The sequence below is a fragment of the Erigeron canadensis genome, chromosome 2 (assembly GCF_010389155.1).
Source record: "Erigeron canadensis isolate Cc75 chromosome 2, C_canadensis_v1, whole genome shotgun sequence".
Classification (NCBI taxonomy): Eukaryota; Viridiplantae; Streptophyta; class Magnoliopsida; order Asterales; family Asteraceae; genus Erigeron; species Erigeron canadensis.
In genome coordinates, this window is record NC_057762.1 from 39002278 (window position 1) to 39022917 (window position 20640).

The following is a 20640-nucleotide window of genomic DNA, read 5'->3' on the forward strand; positions in this document are numbered from 1 at the left end:
TTATTTTCAAAAACTTGTTTGACAAAACACCCTCCCCAAATCACTGTTTCAAAAATTTTTTCTCTTTTTTCCTACAGTATTATAATAGATCCAAAGAAATATTATAACAATGAGAGACACTATCTTTATGTATATAGCCTTATATTATAACGATGAGAGACACCATCCTTATGTTCCCCATTTAAGCTTAGATGGGGAACAACCCCATATTCGCTTCCCCCTATATATATATATATATATATAGGGACGGAGCCAAAACTTTTTTTGTAAATGAGCAAATTTAAAAGTCTCTTATTATATTTATTAGAGTCATCTTTGAGGGGAAAAAAATTTTTAAACAAAAATTAACTCTCAACGAAGAATTTAGAAAAAATGGACCCTTAAAATAATTTTGTCTAGGTGCCAGTTATGAGAACATCTATCTTTAACTTGAACATTGTTCTTTGCAATTTTAGAGCATGCGATAAATTTTGATACAATTACCTAAATAAATAAAACATTTTCTTCAATTTCTCTTTTTTAACTTCGTTAAAAATCAAAATAACTGAAGATTTTTACTTTACCAATAGAAGATTTTATCTCAAAATTAATGCTCCCAACATAAATAACATACTTCCAAAGAAGAGGCTTATGACAACGATGATGATATTTGTATGTATAATGTATTTTCTGTTTATTGCTACGAGTATTATTTAGGAATAAATAATAAATATACCTCTAAAAAAATACATTGTACCAAAATTGGAATGGGGGCAATTGCCCACACTGCCCCCATTGTGGAGCCGTCCCTGTATATATATATATATATAGGGTAGAGATGCAGAGAGAAGGTTCTTAAGGAGAGAAGGTCTGTTTTTTATTTTTTTTAGCATGTTTTTTTGATATTTTTTTTATTTTTTCACTTTTTTCATTCTTGTTTTAACTAATTCAATCCATAAAATTTTTTTTTTTTTAAATTAAGAAAAATAAAAAATTCTAACCGAGTTAGTGAGTTATACATGTACGGGTACGGTACGGGCTTCGCCTCTAAGGATATTAATAAGGGGTAGCTGGTAGGAGTGATAGGTCATAGAGGCTGATAGGTCATAGGGGGTGATCGGTGATGGGGTGATCTACTTAACGGGCTTCGCCCTTAGCTATCATGGCTCCGCCATAGTTTGAGAGGCTTCGCCTATAACTTACGGGCTACGCCATTTGAAAAAAAAAAATTTTTAAAAATTTTTAAAATTTTTATATGAAATTGGTTAATTAAAGAGAGAATGAAAAAGGTGAAAAAAGGAAAAAAAAAAAGTTCAAAAAAACAAGTTAAAAAAAGTGGAAAACTAACTTTTTCTCCCTTCTCTCCCTAAGGTACCTTCTCATTTGATCTCTATCCTATATATTATATATATATATAGGGGTGAAATATTTTGAGACACCAACAATATATATATATATATGATTCCCCTATATATATATGGTTCTCCTAATTAAGAGCATGCATATATGTTTGCTTAATTGTCATAAAAATATTGGCACAAGTCATATGAAATTTCCATTACCACTGATGATACACCAACAATATACGAGTATCAATCAAGATTGCTCAAGTACTAAGAGAGTTTCAATCAATGTCAAAATAGAATTCCAAAGCCGGTCACAAAACTGGATTTGCAGTAGATGCATTCTAGACACTCTAAACATAAACATGTCCCGCAGAGGTACCAAGTGCATCTGGTGTCTATGGGCATGGTCTGAGGTGCATTGAGAATGGTCTTATGCATTGAGATATAATTAAGAGATTTTTTAGGATACATAATATCAATAACTAGAAAACTATAAGAAGAAATGGACTTATATATAGATTGTTTGACTTTCCAAGATTTTAGTTATTCCGTTGTTGACTATACATATATGAGCACCCTCAACTGGCCTTATAAACAGTGTACCACCTTATCTTTCGATCCATTATACAAAATTTTATCAAGAATTTATAAAATTAAATCACCCTCTACTCTAAGTAGTTGATGATGGTAGAAAGCATTCATTACGAATTTGTCTTTTACCTTAATTATCAACTCTTGTCCGTTGTGAAATTGTCCATATATATAGATAATACATGTCTACATCGATCATGTCTATTTCTAAATATGCAAATGAATAATGATGACTGCCACACGCAGCAGCCTCATGAAAATCGATCGATCGTGAATTCATCATTTATTGATCTTATGAGTCGCGAAATATAATAGAGTACTATATAAACACCAAAATGTATGGTAAAGGCCTTCGAACATTTCCTCCACCGTTAAAATGCATGTATCAATGGCAACGTCTAGTATTTATTACTAATAAAAAACGTTTTTTCAAAAGTCCAGCGGCTTTAAATTGGTGTGAGCTAGTATCTACCTAGCTACTACGCCTTCTCCCTTTGCTGCGCTAACCATATATTGTATGTTTCGTCATTGAGCTGTTTTGTTTGCTCTGTTCTGTTTAACTAAAATAAAAAAGTCAATAGTGAAAATTCGAAAGTAGACATAAAGGGTGCATTAATGAAAATTCGAAAGTTTGAGGAGGCAGATTGTATAGTTTCATACTTAAAGGGATGAAAGAATGGAACCTAGAAAGAAAAGGGCAAAAATAATTGATACTCTGAAGTAGAATTTGACTAAGTAAAAAAAGACGCATGAGTCAAACGTAAAACCTTACAACACCGTGGAAAACAGCAAATAATCGATATCCTGCCTAAATAAGTCAACGAGTTACTATCTTAATTATTTTTATAACTGGACAGGAGGTGATTCAACCATGAAATTGTAAACCGGAACTTAACTAACCGCAATTTTAAAAATGTTAGCCGGTTATGAAAAAGATAGAATGAAATATGCATATTTAAATAAAATATTTAGAATTATATTAGGAGTTCTAGCTCGGTAGCATTTCAGAAGGATAGAGACGTATTAAAAAATTAATGAAAAATAAATTAAAAAAGAGCAAAATGTTAAAACTTAATAAAAAAAAAATTTAAAATTTTTAAAATACATGACAAAATTTAAGGATATGTTATTTTCTCACAATTATATCGTTCACAACCAATAACTTGCCCATAGCTGACTACTTTGCTAGATTATATCAAATAGTAGTAAGACTAGAATCAGTGTAAAAAAAACGAAGGACACCGTAAAACAGAAGAAGATTACCCATTATCGCATTATCCAAACAACATGTTAATCTAGTTTTATACACTTGTATATACTGTGAAAATATATATATATACTGTGTATTCAAGAGTACGTAGAGATAGCCATACAAGTTGTGTGGGGTAACCAGGGTGCATAGCATAGCATATATAGGTGAGGTGAGGCAGTTATTGTAGGGCATCACATGAAGCAGAGAGGTTCTCTGCCAATACTAATGCCACTGTTATTGCTGGTCTTCCTTGGCATTTTAGCTATCAAACCTGATCAATCTGCCTTGAAGAGCGTTCCCTTATTATAATAAGACCCTCCTTTAATTTCAGGATATATAATTTTATCTCTTAATATATTTATTAATAATATAATCTTCATATATATATATCGTGACCCCACTTTTGGATCAAGTGGCTTATCTCCACGTGTTAAAACCGCCAAATTAAAAAAAATATATTCCGGCACCGGAGTTGCTCACCGCTGACCGTCAACCATTATTGTTTGATTTACACCCCAGAGGTTCTGACCAACATCATGTGGTGGGATCTGTTTTTATTTATAAAAAAGATGGTTTTAGCTTTTTTTTCAAACTCGATTTGTTTAATTTATAGGTATTACTATACGATTTCTGTTTTTAGGAAAAATAAATTACTCCACTTCTATATATATTTATTCATTCATGCACCAAGAAAAAGCACCGGGCGCAGATCTGTGCGCCATTCAAAAGTGTGGGGCAGCTACCATCTAATCCTCTGACATCTGCTTTTGTTTACTATATTTATATTTATTTGGAGTTTAATATGCATGGAATTTGTTGCTTTCTATCTTTATGCAATCTCTTCTGTATAGCAATGTTATTCCAATTGTTATTTTATTGACTATTATTTCCATTAAAAGAAATTTGATAACACTAAACAAAACAAAGAGTTGGATTAATATATGGTAGAGCTTAAAGATAGTTGGATTAATATTGGAGGAGTTTAAGATTGCAACGTCTTATATTAAAATTATGGTGTGAATAAAATGTTAAAAAAAAAATAAAGACGGAGTTTTTTATAGCATGGTTTTCTTCGAATTTAGAGTTGAATATATGAATAGACATGTTGTTGAGTCAAAAAATATTTTTCTTAGATATTATCAAATAAAGAGTATTATCTACTATAGCAATTCAATAAATGTATTTGCGAATCTACTTTATCCAACTTTAAAATTTAACTATTATATATAGGATTTGATTATTTGAAAACTAAATTTTTTGTAAAAATTAAAAAACTATCCAAAATACAGTGACCTGAACTTAACACAAATGTGTTTTTTTGTGTTAAGTTTCAAATTATAGAGTGTTTGACCAATTTTCTGGTTTCACGTGCTATCTATAAAACTTAACACAATGTGGTTTTAGAATGTACAATAAAAATATTTTTTTTAATTTTCAAAATGATAAACTATGATCAGGCTGATCATCATCAGCAGTAATGAGATTTATTATAACTATTTTTATAAATTATAATAATGTCAAATATCAATCATCCGTTGTACGTCTTAACAAATCAGCACTTTCAATTATTTCTTTGGTTCATGTATTCCTATTGATCAATAATTCCAATAAAAAATTATTAGAAATTATAGTTATTAATAATGGAAAACAATCTAGAAATTTAAGAAAGAAAGAAAGGATAACCTCACCAACTTTTGTGACATAAGAATAGCATTTTAATTATTTCAACTTTACAATTCTATATATCCTTAAAATAAAAAATTCACAAAAAAAAAAAAAAAAACATACAATATAATAATCAACAACTTGTTATATATATAGATACAGTATTCTTGTTGTATTGATAGGCTGTGTTCTCACAACAAAACCAAAAAATCATTTCCTCTATTACCCCCTATTATTATTTGTTCTCTCTCAGCTCCTTCTTTTTCAATTCTGCAACATTCTGATACAACTTCTAGTCTATCTCCCTCTTCTCTTCACTTTGCCCATCCCTCTGCCCATTATAGCTTTTTGAAGACCACTACTGACCATAGTCCTATAAAAGGAAAGAATTATTCTATACAGACAAATGGACATTGAGTTTCTAAAGTCCATTTCTGAAGACCAAACCGAGATGATGATGTTGATGCAGCTTGAAAAACTCCCCGATTTCAGCGGTATCTATGGCGGCGATGATCATCAGAACCCAACAACCGAGTTTTTGGAACAAGGAAGTAGCAGCAGCTCAGCCAACTTGAATAAACACATGTCACATTTTATTGAAGAGTCGCCTTTGGGTTCACATACATTTATGAACCAATCATCAAATAATACTATTTCATTCACTAGTCCAACACAAAGTCAAAGTGGTGGTCATGAGATGCACAAAACTAGTACTACTTCAATGGCTGCAATGAGAGAAATGATATTTCGTATTGCGGCTATGCAACCGATTCACATTGATCCTGAATCGGTTAAGCCACCTAAAAGAAGAAACGTCAAGATATCAAAAGATCCACAAAGTGTAGCTGCAAGGCATAGAAGAGAAAGGATTAGTGAGAGGATTAGGATACTTCAAAGACTTGTACCCGGTGGTACTAAGATGGATACGGCTTCTATGCTTGATGAAGCCATTCATTATGTCAAGTTTTTGAAGAATCAAGTGCAGACACTTGAAAAAGTAGGTGAAAACCGATCCCAGCAGCATCATTCAGCGGCTGGGATCGGTTTTCCAGTTCCCATGTCGAGTGGGAGTTATACTCCCATGGGAACGTCTGGAAAGGCTGGTCATTATCAACAATCCGCGGGGCAAAATGTCCAGCATTATTTAGGTGCTTAATTAGTTAAAACGAGAGAAAATATTACTCTATTTATGAGGTATTAAATTATATATTTGTGCTTATTTGAGAGGCTTGATTTGATATTAGAGGGTTGTTTTTATTGACCTTTACGGAAAAATATCATAGCAACGTGAAATCTTAGGATATGGAATCCATGCAAGTTGTACTATCCTTTTTTAAAATAATCATTATGTTCTCTGGAAAAGGACATATGATTTTTAAATGTTGTTGTTTTTTGGGATATTAGATGGTTTGAATGGATAACGCAATCGATATTTTTTAGAACTTCAAAGTTGATCAGTTCCATGATTAATACAGTAATATTCTTGTGTCAATTAATTAATCGTGATATATATCGATCATCATTAAATTAAGGACACATATATTCGTGTCAATGAACAAAGTATGAGAGATTATGGCCGGATGGTAGTACGTATACGTACAATGTTACATATGTTTAATCCATCATAGTAAATATAATATGGTCGACGATGATGATAAGCTTGGGAAACCAATGATTCAAAATTAGGAAAAAGGAACACAAATAATGGCATGCACTAAATATATTATTGTTCGTATTCCTACACAAATATTCAATGTTTTATTTTATTTTATTTTTCATTTTAATTGAAAAACAAAACCTATTTTCTCTCCCACACTCGATCCCCCACTATTCGTCCATGGCTCTTTGTCTAAAAATAAAAGATCTACTATATATGTGTTTGTATGTGATAGAGAAACATATATATATGCAGCAAAAATAATTAAACTAGAATAGTATGTATGTTTTCGATCAGAATTTTAGTTGAGTTAGAATGGTATATATTTAGTTTGATTTGATGGTAACCAAATATATATATAAGCATACATTGTATCCAATTATTTTTGGGGGAATTGAAAGATCAGTATATATTACCAAAACGTGTGTGTGTATATATATAATTAACGTTTGGATGGGGTACAAAAACAACAAATATAAAAGACATGTTCGAATTGGGACCATTTGGAAAGGGGGTATGGCCGTGATTGACATCTCTATTATTTTCAAGGTCAAAGGTTGAAAAAACACAATAACCATTTTGGTATAATTTAGAAACTTGGCACATGATCAGTGTAGACTTAACTTATTGATGATAAAAAGAACTTGCATGTATTAGCTCTGTTTAGACAAAACATACGAGTACATAAAAGAAGATTAATATTTAACGTTTTGCCACGTATTACTTCCAATCCAGTATATAACATGCATGTCAATAGTGGATAAGAAATAATACGTACGTCCATGGTACATCCATTTTTATTTATGCTAACTTGAGCAAATTGACGACACATGAGAACGTAAGATCGTTGATAAAGGTACACTAGCTTAATTAATTAGTGGTTAGACGTCTTCAGATTTCTCATATGTGATCTTCCTCTCAATGTAACCATTAGTAAATAAGCCTAGCTAGAAAAACATTAATTCGACCAGCTACTATAATAATGTTATTGTTCATATAAATATGACACAGGGTAACATCATCAGGCAAAAGTCAACCCGATCAAGACATTTGCGGCGACGTCTCCGCTAATACTATGACACTGACAGGGGGTCCGCTATTTTCTCTGCCAGATTTACCATTACGGACATGGAGGCCCGCAGTATTAGCGACGACGTCACCGCTAATACTTCCTGGTCGAAATTTGACTTTTTTTAGCCTGGTGGGCTTACGCTCCACGATAAATATATCAATGGAAGAACAATGATATGTACATATATACATGTCAGCAGTGAGGCAGGGGAACACGAGAATACTGGTGCACCTACGGATACAGAGGAAAAGAGTGGCAATTTCCCAAGCATCTTAAACGCCCAATTGTAACCTGTGCAAGCAAAGCAATGCTGATTCTTGCACGAGGAAATCACGTGAATTACTGACATCTATATAATATTACTCGTATGATTTAATGTCAAACTATGCACTAACTAACATACTTTTGTTATCTTTTAGTTATTCTAATTCTAATGATTAGATGTCCCACGTCATTTGCCCGGCACGTGAACGTACACTACATGTACATTCTTAAAATCCTACATGGCCTATTGGCCTTCCACCTCGATCGATATACTGTAACTTTAATCATGATTAGTTTTAATCAAATTGCATATTTAATTATTAATGACTTGGTTCTTTAATAGTTTAATGCAATTATGCACGATACGAATCTAATTTAATTACTAGCAAGTAATCACGTTAAGTGATCATTAACAACGACACCATCATACCGGCCATATGTCTTCTAAGATATATCGGCTTGAACAAGGGCAAATTTCTCTTAGTTGGTAGTATTATATCCCAAGTACCACCCGACGAAGGGGGGACGTACGGGTAAAACTACATACAGGCTCAAAAACTTCGACCCTTTTAAGAACGGTATGAACAGCTTCTTTGATAAAATTTATTAACTTTTTCGGAAAATTTATATATATATATATATATATATATCACAAAATAGCAAATCTCAAGAGCCAAAATATGCTTCTTGCATAATGCTTTTGAGTTCAATCCTGCGTTAATATCTCAAAAATAAAGTTGCTAGCTGGAGATAGATAGAGTCATATTCATAAATAAGAAAGGTAAATTATACAATATAATTTCCCTTTGAACAAAGTAAGTGAGATGCGGTTATCTGGGTATAAGTTGGGCTTGAGGAACTCGAGTCCACTCAAAACTATGAAGTAGACAACTCACTACAATGACCCATGGGCTTATGATTTTTATTTTTTTTCTAGTCATTTACTACCTCGATCTCCTTTTTCCTTTTTCTTTCTAAAGGTACTTAAAGAGTAAAGACATATACAAAGATAACTTTTTTGCAGGCGGTATCACTAATTATAGGATCGAACTTGACATATTTGATTGTACTCGTTTGTAAAAGATAACTTTTTTGCAGGCGGTATCACTAATTATAGGATCGAACTTGACATATTTGATTGTACTCGTTTGTAAAAGATCGATGTCGTCATTGATATAACCAGGATCTGTAAACGAGTTTTGGATGTTTTGCGACAAATTAAAAAGTGACTCCCTTGTGACCAGAAAAAGAAGATCGGTTATATCTTCATACAAGTCTATCATCACTTAATTAAACAAAATTTTGTTATTATTTTACAATTCGATTAGAACTTATCGATTTCATTCTTCATTAAATCAGTGTACTTAGCTAAATAATATGCATCTTGCTAATAAATATATATGGAGTATGCCAATATATAAATTTATAGATTATTGGAGGCCCTTAAAATCGATGGCCTTGTGCAGTATTGTAAAACACTACATAAATGATACATACAAAGTAATATTCGTATAGAAAGGACATAGAGAATCCAAAATGCATGATCAAAACTCAATATTTTGTGGATGTTTGTGCATTGGTGTCAATTCTATGGACTGACCATACCAAACTTTTGGAACTAATCAATAAATAATTGAAAATTTTGAATGCATCCCACCTGTCCAAAAAGACGAACATATTTTTTTCAAGGATTTAGACCCGACATCGTGTCATCATCCTAAGTGATATATATATATATGACCCATCAACTTTGTGAATTCCAGGAGTTGATCTTTTCAAACTTAAATTATCTTTACATACATTTGAGACAAATTCATCAAATTTAAGTCCATACATTTGTGTTATGACGAACTATGGAAATATTTGATAATTCATATTATTTATCGCTCTTCATATTATTCGGTTTATTGTGATGATCGATCGACTATTTTTTACCAAAGTGGGTTAACCTCAACGTAAGGGTTTAATTGAAAAATTGATCGAAGTACATCATTCCTATGTGAGTATGGTAAAAAGGATTACCTTAGTTAGATTTTTTATTTCATGAAAGTGAAAAACACACAACTTAGCATAGTTTAGTTTCCATTACAAACGTTCATGCACGTAATGCAATACAAACAAACCCAAGTAAACTTGAATTATACCCTTATGACAGAGCTGTGACAAAGTAAACTTAATACCCTTTAACACTATAATAGCCAAATATAAAATGTTGGAACTACGTTAAAAGTGATCTTCATTGATCGTATATCATACGTGATATGATATTGACGAAAACTGTAATCATTTTGTCTGATAAATATACGATAGACATATTTATTATTGTAGACAAACTATAAGGTTTCCTATTAGGTGATAAGAACTTCAGGGACTAATAGTGCACATATTAAAAACCAAGGTTATAAGCGTAAATACTCTAAATATAAATAGAGTTGATTAGCCTAACATTTCAACCATAAGCTCACTCTAATATCATCTATGTCTATTTTCCATTCAGTTCTAACACAAACAGAATTCTCATTTACATCCTCAATTAATCATTTTATTTTAGGATCTCGAAATCAATAATGCTCAATGCTCTTACAAGTTTCTCAAAATCAACGGGTATTTTCATCATATTTTTCATTATATATATTATTTGATACGAATCATGTTTATCCCAATATAAAATTGATAACTAAAGAAAGATTGAGGAAATAAGAAAAAATGTTGTAAAGTATTAAAAAAAAAAAGAAAAAGAAAAAGAAATAAAGATTCAATGAACTTGGGGGATAAATGGGCATCATGGATACCCTATGTGTTAGCAAGCAAATAAATAACACTATTTAAATATATAAAAATGTTGTGGCTTATTGAGACCTATCACATGTATCTGCCCCTTTTGAACACTTGTCCCTAGCATTTATATTTTATATTTAAGAATTCCCAAATTCGTTCAATGTTTCTCCTAGATTTTATTGTGTGATTGGCTTTGGAGTTGAAATGGGATCGTCTTTTATTGGCATTTAGTGATGTACGTACAATTCCATTACAATCATATCTATATAATTATTTTTTTTAATTTAATCATTAGAGTACTATTATTAATATGTTCTGATGTAATATGATGACTCGTTTTTGAAACTTTGGATAATTCTTATAAGTAATACCGAATAAGTAATACGACAGAGAGCCTTATATATTTTCAAATTCAAGTTAACCTTTTAGTGCATATGTTTTTCCCCCCGTATCTTATGTGTGTTGCTCACTTGATTAGTTGATTATCTTTGATGTCGCTAAATTATTTGGTTAGTTTAATAAAGGTTTGTGGATTTGTTACTTAAATTGCAATCTATAAGTATTTAGAGGCGTACCAAAAATTTTTACAAGATGGAGTAAAATTAAAAATTCATGAAAAACAAAACTTAAGGGGGGTAAAATTTAAAAATCTATAGAAAATTTTTGAAATCCATGATTGAATTTCAATTTTGAGGGAGACATTGGATTTGTTGCCTAATCGAAATCGAAGAGTATTACTCTATTTTCATTTTTGGTGATACAAAACAACTACCAGGTTAGATTTTGGATCAACGCCCATGTCAAGCCAAGAAAAGATCAAAAGCTATATGTAAAAAACTTTAGCCATGTTTTTTTCCCTAATTTATAGTCTGGGATTGAGACTAATTTTGGACGACTAAGCCCAAAGGCCCAATAATGGACCACGCTTGGAACCACATTACATAATCAATACCAGATGGATTAGCCCAATCTTGCCATCTTGGGACTTGGGAGTTGGGACCGATTACAACTTTATTTACATCAGAATTGTTTTTCATATATTGTGTATCGACTCATTTGTTTATTTTAGCCCGAGCTACAAACCACCATCAAAATGGTCTATTCACAAGGGATTACGATGTTTTTACAAAAGGTTTCAAGCTCAAAGCTCGTCAAAAAGACATCATCGAGGAAAATTATTGGAAATCATTACGGAGATATTCCATTTAGCCTGCACAAATGACAAATCAAAATCCAAAACTCATCAGTAACCCGAACAACAAAAATCTTCCCTTTTAACCGTCCTAATCAACATCCAAATACAACCCCTTTGTCATCGATTTCAAAAAAGGCTCGAGTTGTGTTGTTGTGGATTTGGGCCTTGCGGGTTAGTTGGCCAATGGCCGGTCACCACAATTACATAAAATAATTGCTAAAACATTAAGCCAAATAGAGATTCTGCTACAAGGTTTGAAGATATATATCCGGCTTTAATTCAACGTTTATTGTATGTATCTATTTCAATCCAACGTTTATTGTATGTTATTTGGTGGTATTTTTTCTTAACGCGGCGGATAAAAGGTGTCCCTAAAACTTGTCATGTGGATATAATGCATCCCTATAAATAGTCACGTAAGTAAAAGCAATGATACATGATGCATCCCTAGTTAGCAAAAAGGCTGTAGGCTGATACATATAATAATACTCCGTAACATTTAAAGTTGGATGCATACCGAATTATAACCATTATATTTAAGCCATTAATATATATTCTTTCAAAAACACTAGCCTATACACACCATCAAGGGATGAGACCGTTGACGGGGCTTTGTACATATATGTATACGTGGATCAACGTTTGGTGACACCAAATGAGTCATATGTGTCACGTTTAATACAAACATTTGGGCATAGGGTCAAATACATTCAAGAACAGGTAATAGCAGTATTATTGCATAACCAAGCATTTTTGTAGCAGTGGAAAAGTTTGAGCGGATAAGATGCTGTGTTATGAAGTTATTCCCATTGACATTGTCGTTTACTATCTCTAATTGAACAAGTAGACGTACACTAAAACATAAAAAGGTGAGGGTATTTGTGCGTATAAGTTTCGTGCGACCATTGAACCTTGAATAAATGACATTACATGTTCTTCATATACTACATTCGTTTAAAATGATTTGGATATGCAGGTGACCGGGTGCTTTTAGTTTGGTTTGAAATATATTGTTTGATCTCTTAACCAGGAACATGGATATCGATTTACCAATTTGTATTGACACCCCAAGTTAGAAATGTATGTTGTGCATCTGAAGGCTCTTTACTGTACTTTATAACATTCTATGTTTGTTCATGAGGATCTCGTATCCTGAAGGATTTGAGGGTTTGAAACCTATGGTGTTAGTTTTACATACAACAATATATCTGTTATCAACACTTTATAAACTATAACCAAGTTAGTTATTCCTGTATGGATGTGAATATGTTTTGTATGTCCATTAACCCATTAAAGATAAAATACAACCGAGTATGAGTTATCTTGCTGGAAAATAATGTGCTTGCTTTATAAACTATGTGTCTGTGGTCCCTTCAAATAAAGATCCTGTATAATAAATGTGAATTTCCAGTAGCATAGGCAAGAATGCTAAGTAGGTAGGACTTTAATTCTTGCACCAATGACCAAACACATTGATTTGGATTGTCATTTTCATGGTTAATGTTCTGATAGAAGCCTTAACTATCCCCCGTGCCTGCCTCCCTACGAGGTTCTATGCTTATCATCGAAAAACATGGTGACTTGTCAGTGCGTTTGGTAGCGATTATTTAGGTTCTGGATTTTATGGCTGCGAGTACTATAAAGAACAACGGAAGCAGGTAAAGAATAGTCAGGTTCAAAACAATGACAGAATACAAATTCATTTATAAGACTGCTACAAAAGGATAAATTTGAATAATGTTTAATCTGGAAACAAATTATATGAGGCATCCAGAGATGATTACAAAGATTTAACACAAGCAAACAGAAATTGCCTATTGTTTTGAGAACAGCTAGCTTGTCAAAATGCATGGCATGTAAAGCAGCCACTCAAGGAACCTATTTGCGGTGTTCTGATGAGTGAGATGGATTTGCGTGAAGAAGATCTAGATAACTGATGCTGGGACTGGTTAGATAAAACTGACCCTCTCATTTCTTGAGCCTTCTTCTGAGCTGATCGTAGTTTGCTCATGATCTTATCCATTGACGATGATCTCTTCTTTTCCAGTTTCATCTATACAATATAACCCAATTTCATTATTCATATCTAAGATATTATTTTCATTTCACTAGCATTTTAATGTCAAGAAATTTGAGAAAGTACCTCAAGTTTCCGTATAGATGCTTCTGCTTTAGCTTTCTGCAGGTTCTCCCAAGCAGTAATTTTAGCTTCTTCTCGTTTAACCCTGGAAAGGGCAACAGAAATATGAATTAGTAAGAAGGCACAGATAACCAAATTATAACAGCATACAAAAAGTATACTTTTTAGGTATCCAAAATAATGAAAAGTAGACATACTTTGAGAGGCTTTTGGTCATCTCCGAAACTTCCCAATCCGCAGATCGAACCTCGAGGGCTTTTCTTTTCCAATCATCCACCATTTCTGAGCCAGACCGTCTACCTGGAATCCGAGTTCTACTTTTCATAGACCACCTTGACAAACTGACCTGGTCATCTACTTGTACATCCCTGACATCTGCTTTAGAGGTACGGATCTCCTCAACAGGTATTATAGAAGTTGACAGGGAGATAGAATGCCTCCCCATGGGAGATGAGTAGGGACTACCCTCAGGGCTCATTTGGGTTGCCATATCTCTCCTTGAAACATCACGAGAAACGTTGGTAGAAGCATCCGTGACCAAACCAATTTTACCATCTGTACAATGATTAAACAAGTCCCACTCAGATTCCCAAATATAAGGTATATTACTAAATTCTTGATCCCTTTCAATTCGTAGATACGATGCTATTACAAAGAAAGGCATACTTGAAGTAACCACAAAAAAAACTGAAATTCTGAAAAGGGAATGTAGTCAACAATTATACTAGGTTTACAGTTTACATGTGTATTTCAGGGTCCTGATAGAAAACATTATATGGTTATGGTTTTTTAGTCTAGTACCCTTTAGCTATCTGCAATATGTTGGTCTCTTTCCATCTAAGTTATCTCGGTAAGGAAATCTTATATGTCTGCATGCTTAATAAAACTGCACAAGCCACAGTGGAACTACTTTAATTCTTCTAATATTTGCTAACAGCAGAATAGTTCATAGATCGGTCAACCATTTAGAATTGGTACAGAGCAATTACAATGTAATTCCGCTTCAACAAAAACTTTATGGTAAATTAATGATAAATGATAAATGTAGGTGTACCTTGTCCATGCCTGTGGTTCCTATGGTTATCTAAATCATTGTGTGTACTACTCAAGTCTATCAGGTAACTATGAAAGATGATGCAGGAACAAGGGATATATAGAACGTTAAGTCTAAATTCAAGATCTGTCTAAAACATCTACTAAAGCATAAGGAGAGGTTACCACACACCTTGAGTTATACGCAACAATGACTGACTCAGTGATTCAGAGCAACCATGTACACTGACTGATCTTGCCATACAAGGCTCATTCAATGAAGGAAAGTTCCCACTGCTGCCATGCCGATCATGATACTGAATCGACAAACCTTCACCATCATTTATTCTACTCGAAAAAGGCGATCCAGTGAGCAAATTCCCAAAGTTCCCACCATCAAACGTATGCACTGCAGGTGAATAAATTGGATTGTATGCAGATCCAGGAGGCCCAAGAGGCCCACTCTTTGACTTGGGTCGTCTCTGCTGTTGCTGAACTGGATTCCTCAACCCACCATCACCTGCAACCGGACTACATATCCACCTCTCAGCATCTTCCCATTTGGAAGGCAACGTCCTTCCACTAGTATACGACATCAACCCTGAATTCACTTGCCTCCTGTTCCCATTTGTATGTAAAGGAACCCGCTCCGAACTCCACCCTTTCTGTATCCCACCACTTACAGGACGATAATTCGGCGTCACTGGACTTGGAAACATTCCAGCTCTCCTACTCGAAACAGCACTTTTCATAAGAAGCCGTGGAGAAGAACTAGTCGCATTCATCACTTGATTATTCAGATCCAACGACGTTGGCCGTCTCCTGTCAGACTTCCTTAAAAGTATCTCAGATCTCGTCTTCCGGCTTTTGCATTCTATATTACCAGCAACATCAATCAATTCATTCAGTTATATAACAATAACAAACAATAATTAATCAATAACTAACAGTAGTTGCTTATCTACTAATGACAACATTAAAGTAACTCTTATAAATAAATAAATAGATAGATAAAATAATTAATAAATATACCACATTTCATCTTATAATAATACCTTTAATAGCTTGTGAGAAAGAGCTTCTAGCTGAATCTATGGTTTGATTATTCTCACCATCAGTTTCTGCATCAATCAATTTAGTTTTAAATATTTAAGTCAAATAAGAAAAAGTGCACTCAAAAACTTCATTTTGATACCAATCCATCATAGATGGAATGGTACCCGAGAACAATGAAGTCTGGACCCACATGTGACGTTAAAAGATATGGGTTCAATCCCTAGGGATGTTCAATCCCTAGGAATCTTCATTTTTTCAACAAATAATGGAAATATTACGAGTAGTACTTATTTGGGATGCAAATGCATCAATTTTAAGTGTTTTTACCTCTCTTATTTTAAAATGTTCTTACCGGAATGTCACCGTATATAATAGTGTTAAATATATAATACGAACATGTAACAAAATAGTAAACATAGGTTTACTGAATTTCCATAAAGTGCTCTTTTCTATTTAAATGAAAGAGTATTTGTTATTACTAATTGCTAAAAGAAGCAAGCAATATGCCGATAAACATAAAAATAAGCAATCCCAAACCCCCTTGATTGACTCATTTAGACAAGTCATAAATGGTTCTAAGGCCTCTCCCTATAGGCTATTCGATGGGTTATCGATGACCTCGTCGATGTCGAAGCTATAGGGAACAACCTCATCGACCGGGAATCTTTCTAGACAATTCGGTCCATCGTTGAATGAAGACGAGGAAGAGGTGGGCCCAGCTTAACGTAAACTAAATAAAAACAGATTTTTTTCAAAATTTTGAATAAGAAACGGCTAGTTTTTTTTTTTTTGTTTTTTTTTAAACTTTAGATTTATATATATACTCCCTTATCACTCTCCTTCTTCACACCTTTCTTCACAACTTCTTCCATTTTCTCTACAATTTCTTTCATTCTATTCACAATATCAACAAAATCTTTCACCATGTCAAACAACGAAAACCAAAGTAACGACCGTTGGAGTCACTTTCTAGAAAACCCGATGCCGGGTATTCCCCCGATGCCGGCTATGTCGTCAACTAACCAAGGCAAAACAAGCCATGCTTCAGGCTCATCCAACCCGACCCCAATGGGTCCTTCACCCCCTTGCCTCGTTAACCCATATTCTCAAGCGTATTACAATCAAATTGGTTACAATCGGTTATGGGTCAAAATTGGACCGAGTTTCAACCTTTGCGTTAATCCAAGCCCAAATTCAAGCTCAAGTGCAAGCTCAAATGGCGTTTGACTATCACCAACAACAACAAAGACCAAGAACGTCACAACCGCCACAACCGCCATTGATTATGAATGAAAATGTCCCCGACAAAGATAGTGTTGCATCTGCCGATGATGAAGAAGAAGATGAAGTTGTGGAGGTGGGTCGTGGGAAGAGACGCGCCACAAAACTGAGAGAGAAAAGGAACTGAGAAAATGATGATACACTATTGTTGGCAAGGTGTTGGGTGCATTGGTCGTAGGACCCGGTGGTGGTTAATAGTCAAACGGATGGTATTTTTTGGAAAAAAGTGGTGGAGATGTTCAACAGCAAAACGGCATATGGTACACGTACCAAGAGCTAAATACATGGCAAATGGAACAAGATTAAAAAGGGTGTTAAGGAATTTGGTGCAACGTTGAAGAAGGTTAGCGAGCAAGGCCGACAAAGTGGGGCGGATGAGCGACAGGTGATTGACGCGGCTGTCAAACTATACAAGAAACAAACAGGAGAGAAATATTGGCATTACCAGAGTTGCTATGATCTTCTTAAAAAGTTGTCCAACTTTGGGAATGAAAACCAGGCCACGAGTAGTCGACAAGCTCCAGCGGTAGATTTAACCGCCGATGATGTTCCATTTGGCAGGACCCCCATTCCGACTCCCATTCCCACCCCCACCCCGGCCCCATTTGAGGCTTTATTTGGGCCGGACCCCATTAGGCGACCACCGGGTCGTAACGTTAGCCGTAGGTTGTCTAGTTCATCCGATGCCACATCGGGTCGATCTTCGGGTTCTGAAACGGCTTAACAGATTAGTTCTTATCTTCAAGAACAAAAAGATGCTTTGTGACGGGCCGAGATTAGAGATGCCATGAAGTTTTTGGGGAGACCAATTCTGACGGGTTTGTCGCAATACGACCTAGAAGCACATATGAGATATCGTCAATACTTGCAAGAGAACTATGCAAGCTCGTTTTATGCACCACCGGCAGCACCAGGGCCACAGCCGGGTCCTAGCCACGACCCGGAAGAGGACGAGGACGACCAGACCGCAGAACGCCAACCACGAGTAATTTTTTTTTAAATAATCGTAATGTTTTATTTTTCCTTGCAATATTTTATTTTTAAGTGTGTTATGTGTTTTATTTTTAGTGGTAATGTTTAATTTTAATGTTTTTTTAATTTAGTTGTAATGTTTAATTTTTAATAAAATTAAGTAGTTTTTTAGTTTTGTGTAAATATAAAATAAAAAAATAAAAAGTGTGGAAGAGGTGTGAAAGAGGGGTTAGGCCTCTGCCAACCATGAACCTCTTCCTTCCTCTTCCTCACTGCCACATCAGCTCTTCTCTCTCCTAAAACACCTCTTCCTCATTCACTACCAACCCCACCTCTTCCTCAACTCTTCCTCAAAACAAATACAATACAAAACAAAATAAAAAAAAAAAACAACCTGGCCCACCTCCTTCCTTTTCCCTCCGTCACCCATCGAAGGAGTGCCATCGACGAAGCCAAGGAAGAGGCCAAGGAAGAGATGCTGCCAATGGAGGAAATGAGGAAGAGTCCAACGAAGAGCCACGAACACCCCGTTGGCACCGGCCTTATAGGGAGTGATTGTGGAAGAGGTGGATGAAGAGAGAGAAAAGCTGATGTGGCGGTGTGGAAGAGGGTAAGGATGAGGTGCTATAGGGAGAGGCCTAATAAATATGTAAAAATGAGGTGAAATAATAAACTTATAATTGGTCAAATGGATATTCAGGAAAACATATAGTAGTAGTATATTTTGTAACATTATGTTGTATTGTATAATAACACAAAACACATGTATATATAAAAATAAAAATAAAATAAAAGCTGAGTTGAATATAAAAATAATACCTAGTGGTTTTTCAACTTTCTTAGTTCTAAGAACTGTGGAACTATTATTAATATTAGTAGTAGTGTTTGGATCTGGATCTGGAATGAAGCCACGTCCAGACAAATGCTGTTAAACAAAAAAAAAAATAATAAAAGGTAAATAAATAAAGAATGTACATTGTTTTGTATAATAATAATAATCGTATGATGAAATGAAAGAATGGAAATGTAGTACCAAAGACATATCGGAGACGACAGAATCGCGATCAAGTGCATCGGAAGCGGAAGAACATCGGTCAACGGAAGCTGAAGCAGAAACAGAAGCAGAAGAAGAAAATAAGCTGAAATTTGAGATAATTACGGAGTCAGGAGAAGCATCTCGATGATGATGATGATAGCTGCTGTTCGGTGGGAGTCTTGATGATGATAATGACGGTGTGATGTTGGCGTGATTTTTAAATGTGGTGTTTCGCATTGTGGTGGGATTAAGTGAAGCAGTGATATGATGGGGATTAAAGTGGTGGTGAGTTTACGGAGAGAATGGCGGGCATCTTGGAGTGGAAAAGAAAGGGAGGGGGGAGGGGGTGGTGGAATCACGAGGTGAGGTGTGATGATGGTGTTTGTTTGTTTGTTGTAATATACTGTACAATGTGGAATTCAATATGACTGACTGACAGCAGATAGTGGGAAAGATCATAATCTTATTTTTCTATTTCTTGCTTTTCTTTCTTTACTACTCGGATTTTTGACTATCACACTTGATTGATGGTTTAGTGTTACTTTTTGTTTTTATAGTATGAACATATTTATATTTATAATTGATTAAAAAAATAATGTAGACGGTTTAATTGGTAAAGTTATGTGACTTAAACAAAAAAAACATATTTATATTTGTAATTGATTAAGAAAATGATGAAGACGGTTAAAAAAAAATTATATATGCATGATAGAGGTTCAATGCTTGGCTAGGAGTTTAATTATGTGGGATTCAAAGTCAATTTGCCGGGCATGATTGAGACACTTGTGTCGACTCTGTGACCCTTATCCTTGTAAAGTTGTATGTCTAGGTCGAAACATGGAGTTGTTTAGAGTTATCTGAAATGCATCGTTCTATAAATGTTAAATTACTAATAACGATTTGAGACTCCTGTGTAGTATTATCTTGCTAGGTCGAGACATGGAGTTGTCTGAAATGCATCATTCCATAAAAATTAAATTACTAATAACGATTTGAGACTCCTATGTGGTATTATCGTACTTTCTATAAATGTTTTAACAAAAAATGTGATATCATGTACAAAGCATTATTCAAAGAAGAATATGTGAAAATCATACCACGTTTGAGTTGCCGGTTTATATAATTTCAAATGATCACGAATCACCTACTCGTGTTAAACATATGACTTTCCTTAGTTTTTTTAAAAAATCGTTTCATGGTGGTAAAAGTCTCAAATAAGTCTTTTTGTTAGAATTTTAAACAGGTTGAACGGGTTTAAACAAGTTAAATTTATAAACATGAACTTAACCCACTCATGAAAGCATTAATCAATAGTCATGTCGAC

The 20640-nt window shown here is 34.2% G+C and overlaps 2 protein-coding genes across 2 annotated transcripts; one reads left to right on the forward strand and one right to left on the reverse strand.

Annotated features, from left to right (window-relative positions):
• The first annotated feature begins 5005 nt into the window (after nt 1-5005).
• On the forward strand, nt 5006-6275 carry LOC122588421 (transcription factor HEC2-like). The gene has a single exon (XM_043760531.1). The coding sequence runs from the start codon at nt 5240-5242 to the stop codon at nt 5987-5989; it is 750 nt and encodes a 249-aa protein (XP_043616466.1). The 5' UTR covers nt 5006-5239; the 3' UTR covers nt 5990-6275.
• A 7208-nt stretch (nt 6276-13483) lies between these two features.
• On the reverse strand, nt 13484-19716 carry LOC122588675. Its single transcript, XM_043760842.1, has 7 exons — nt 19314-19716; nt 19100-19205; nt 16027-16092; nt 15165-15845; nt 14137-14494; nt 13943-14024; nt 13484-13852 (listed from the first exon to the last, which is right to left on the reverse strand). Exons 1-7 carry the CDS (start codon nt 19551-19553, stop codon nt 13640-13642), a joined length of 1746 nt encoding a protein of 581 aa, XP_043616777.1. The 5' UTR covers nt 19554-19716; the 3' UTR covers nt 13484-13639.
• Nucleotides 19717-20640: the final 924 nt, after the last annotated feature.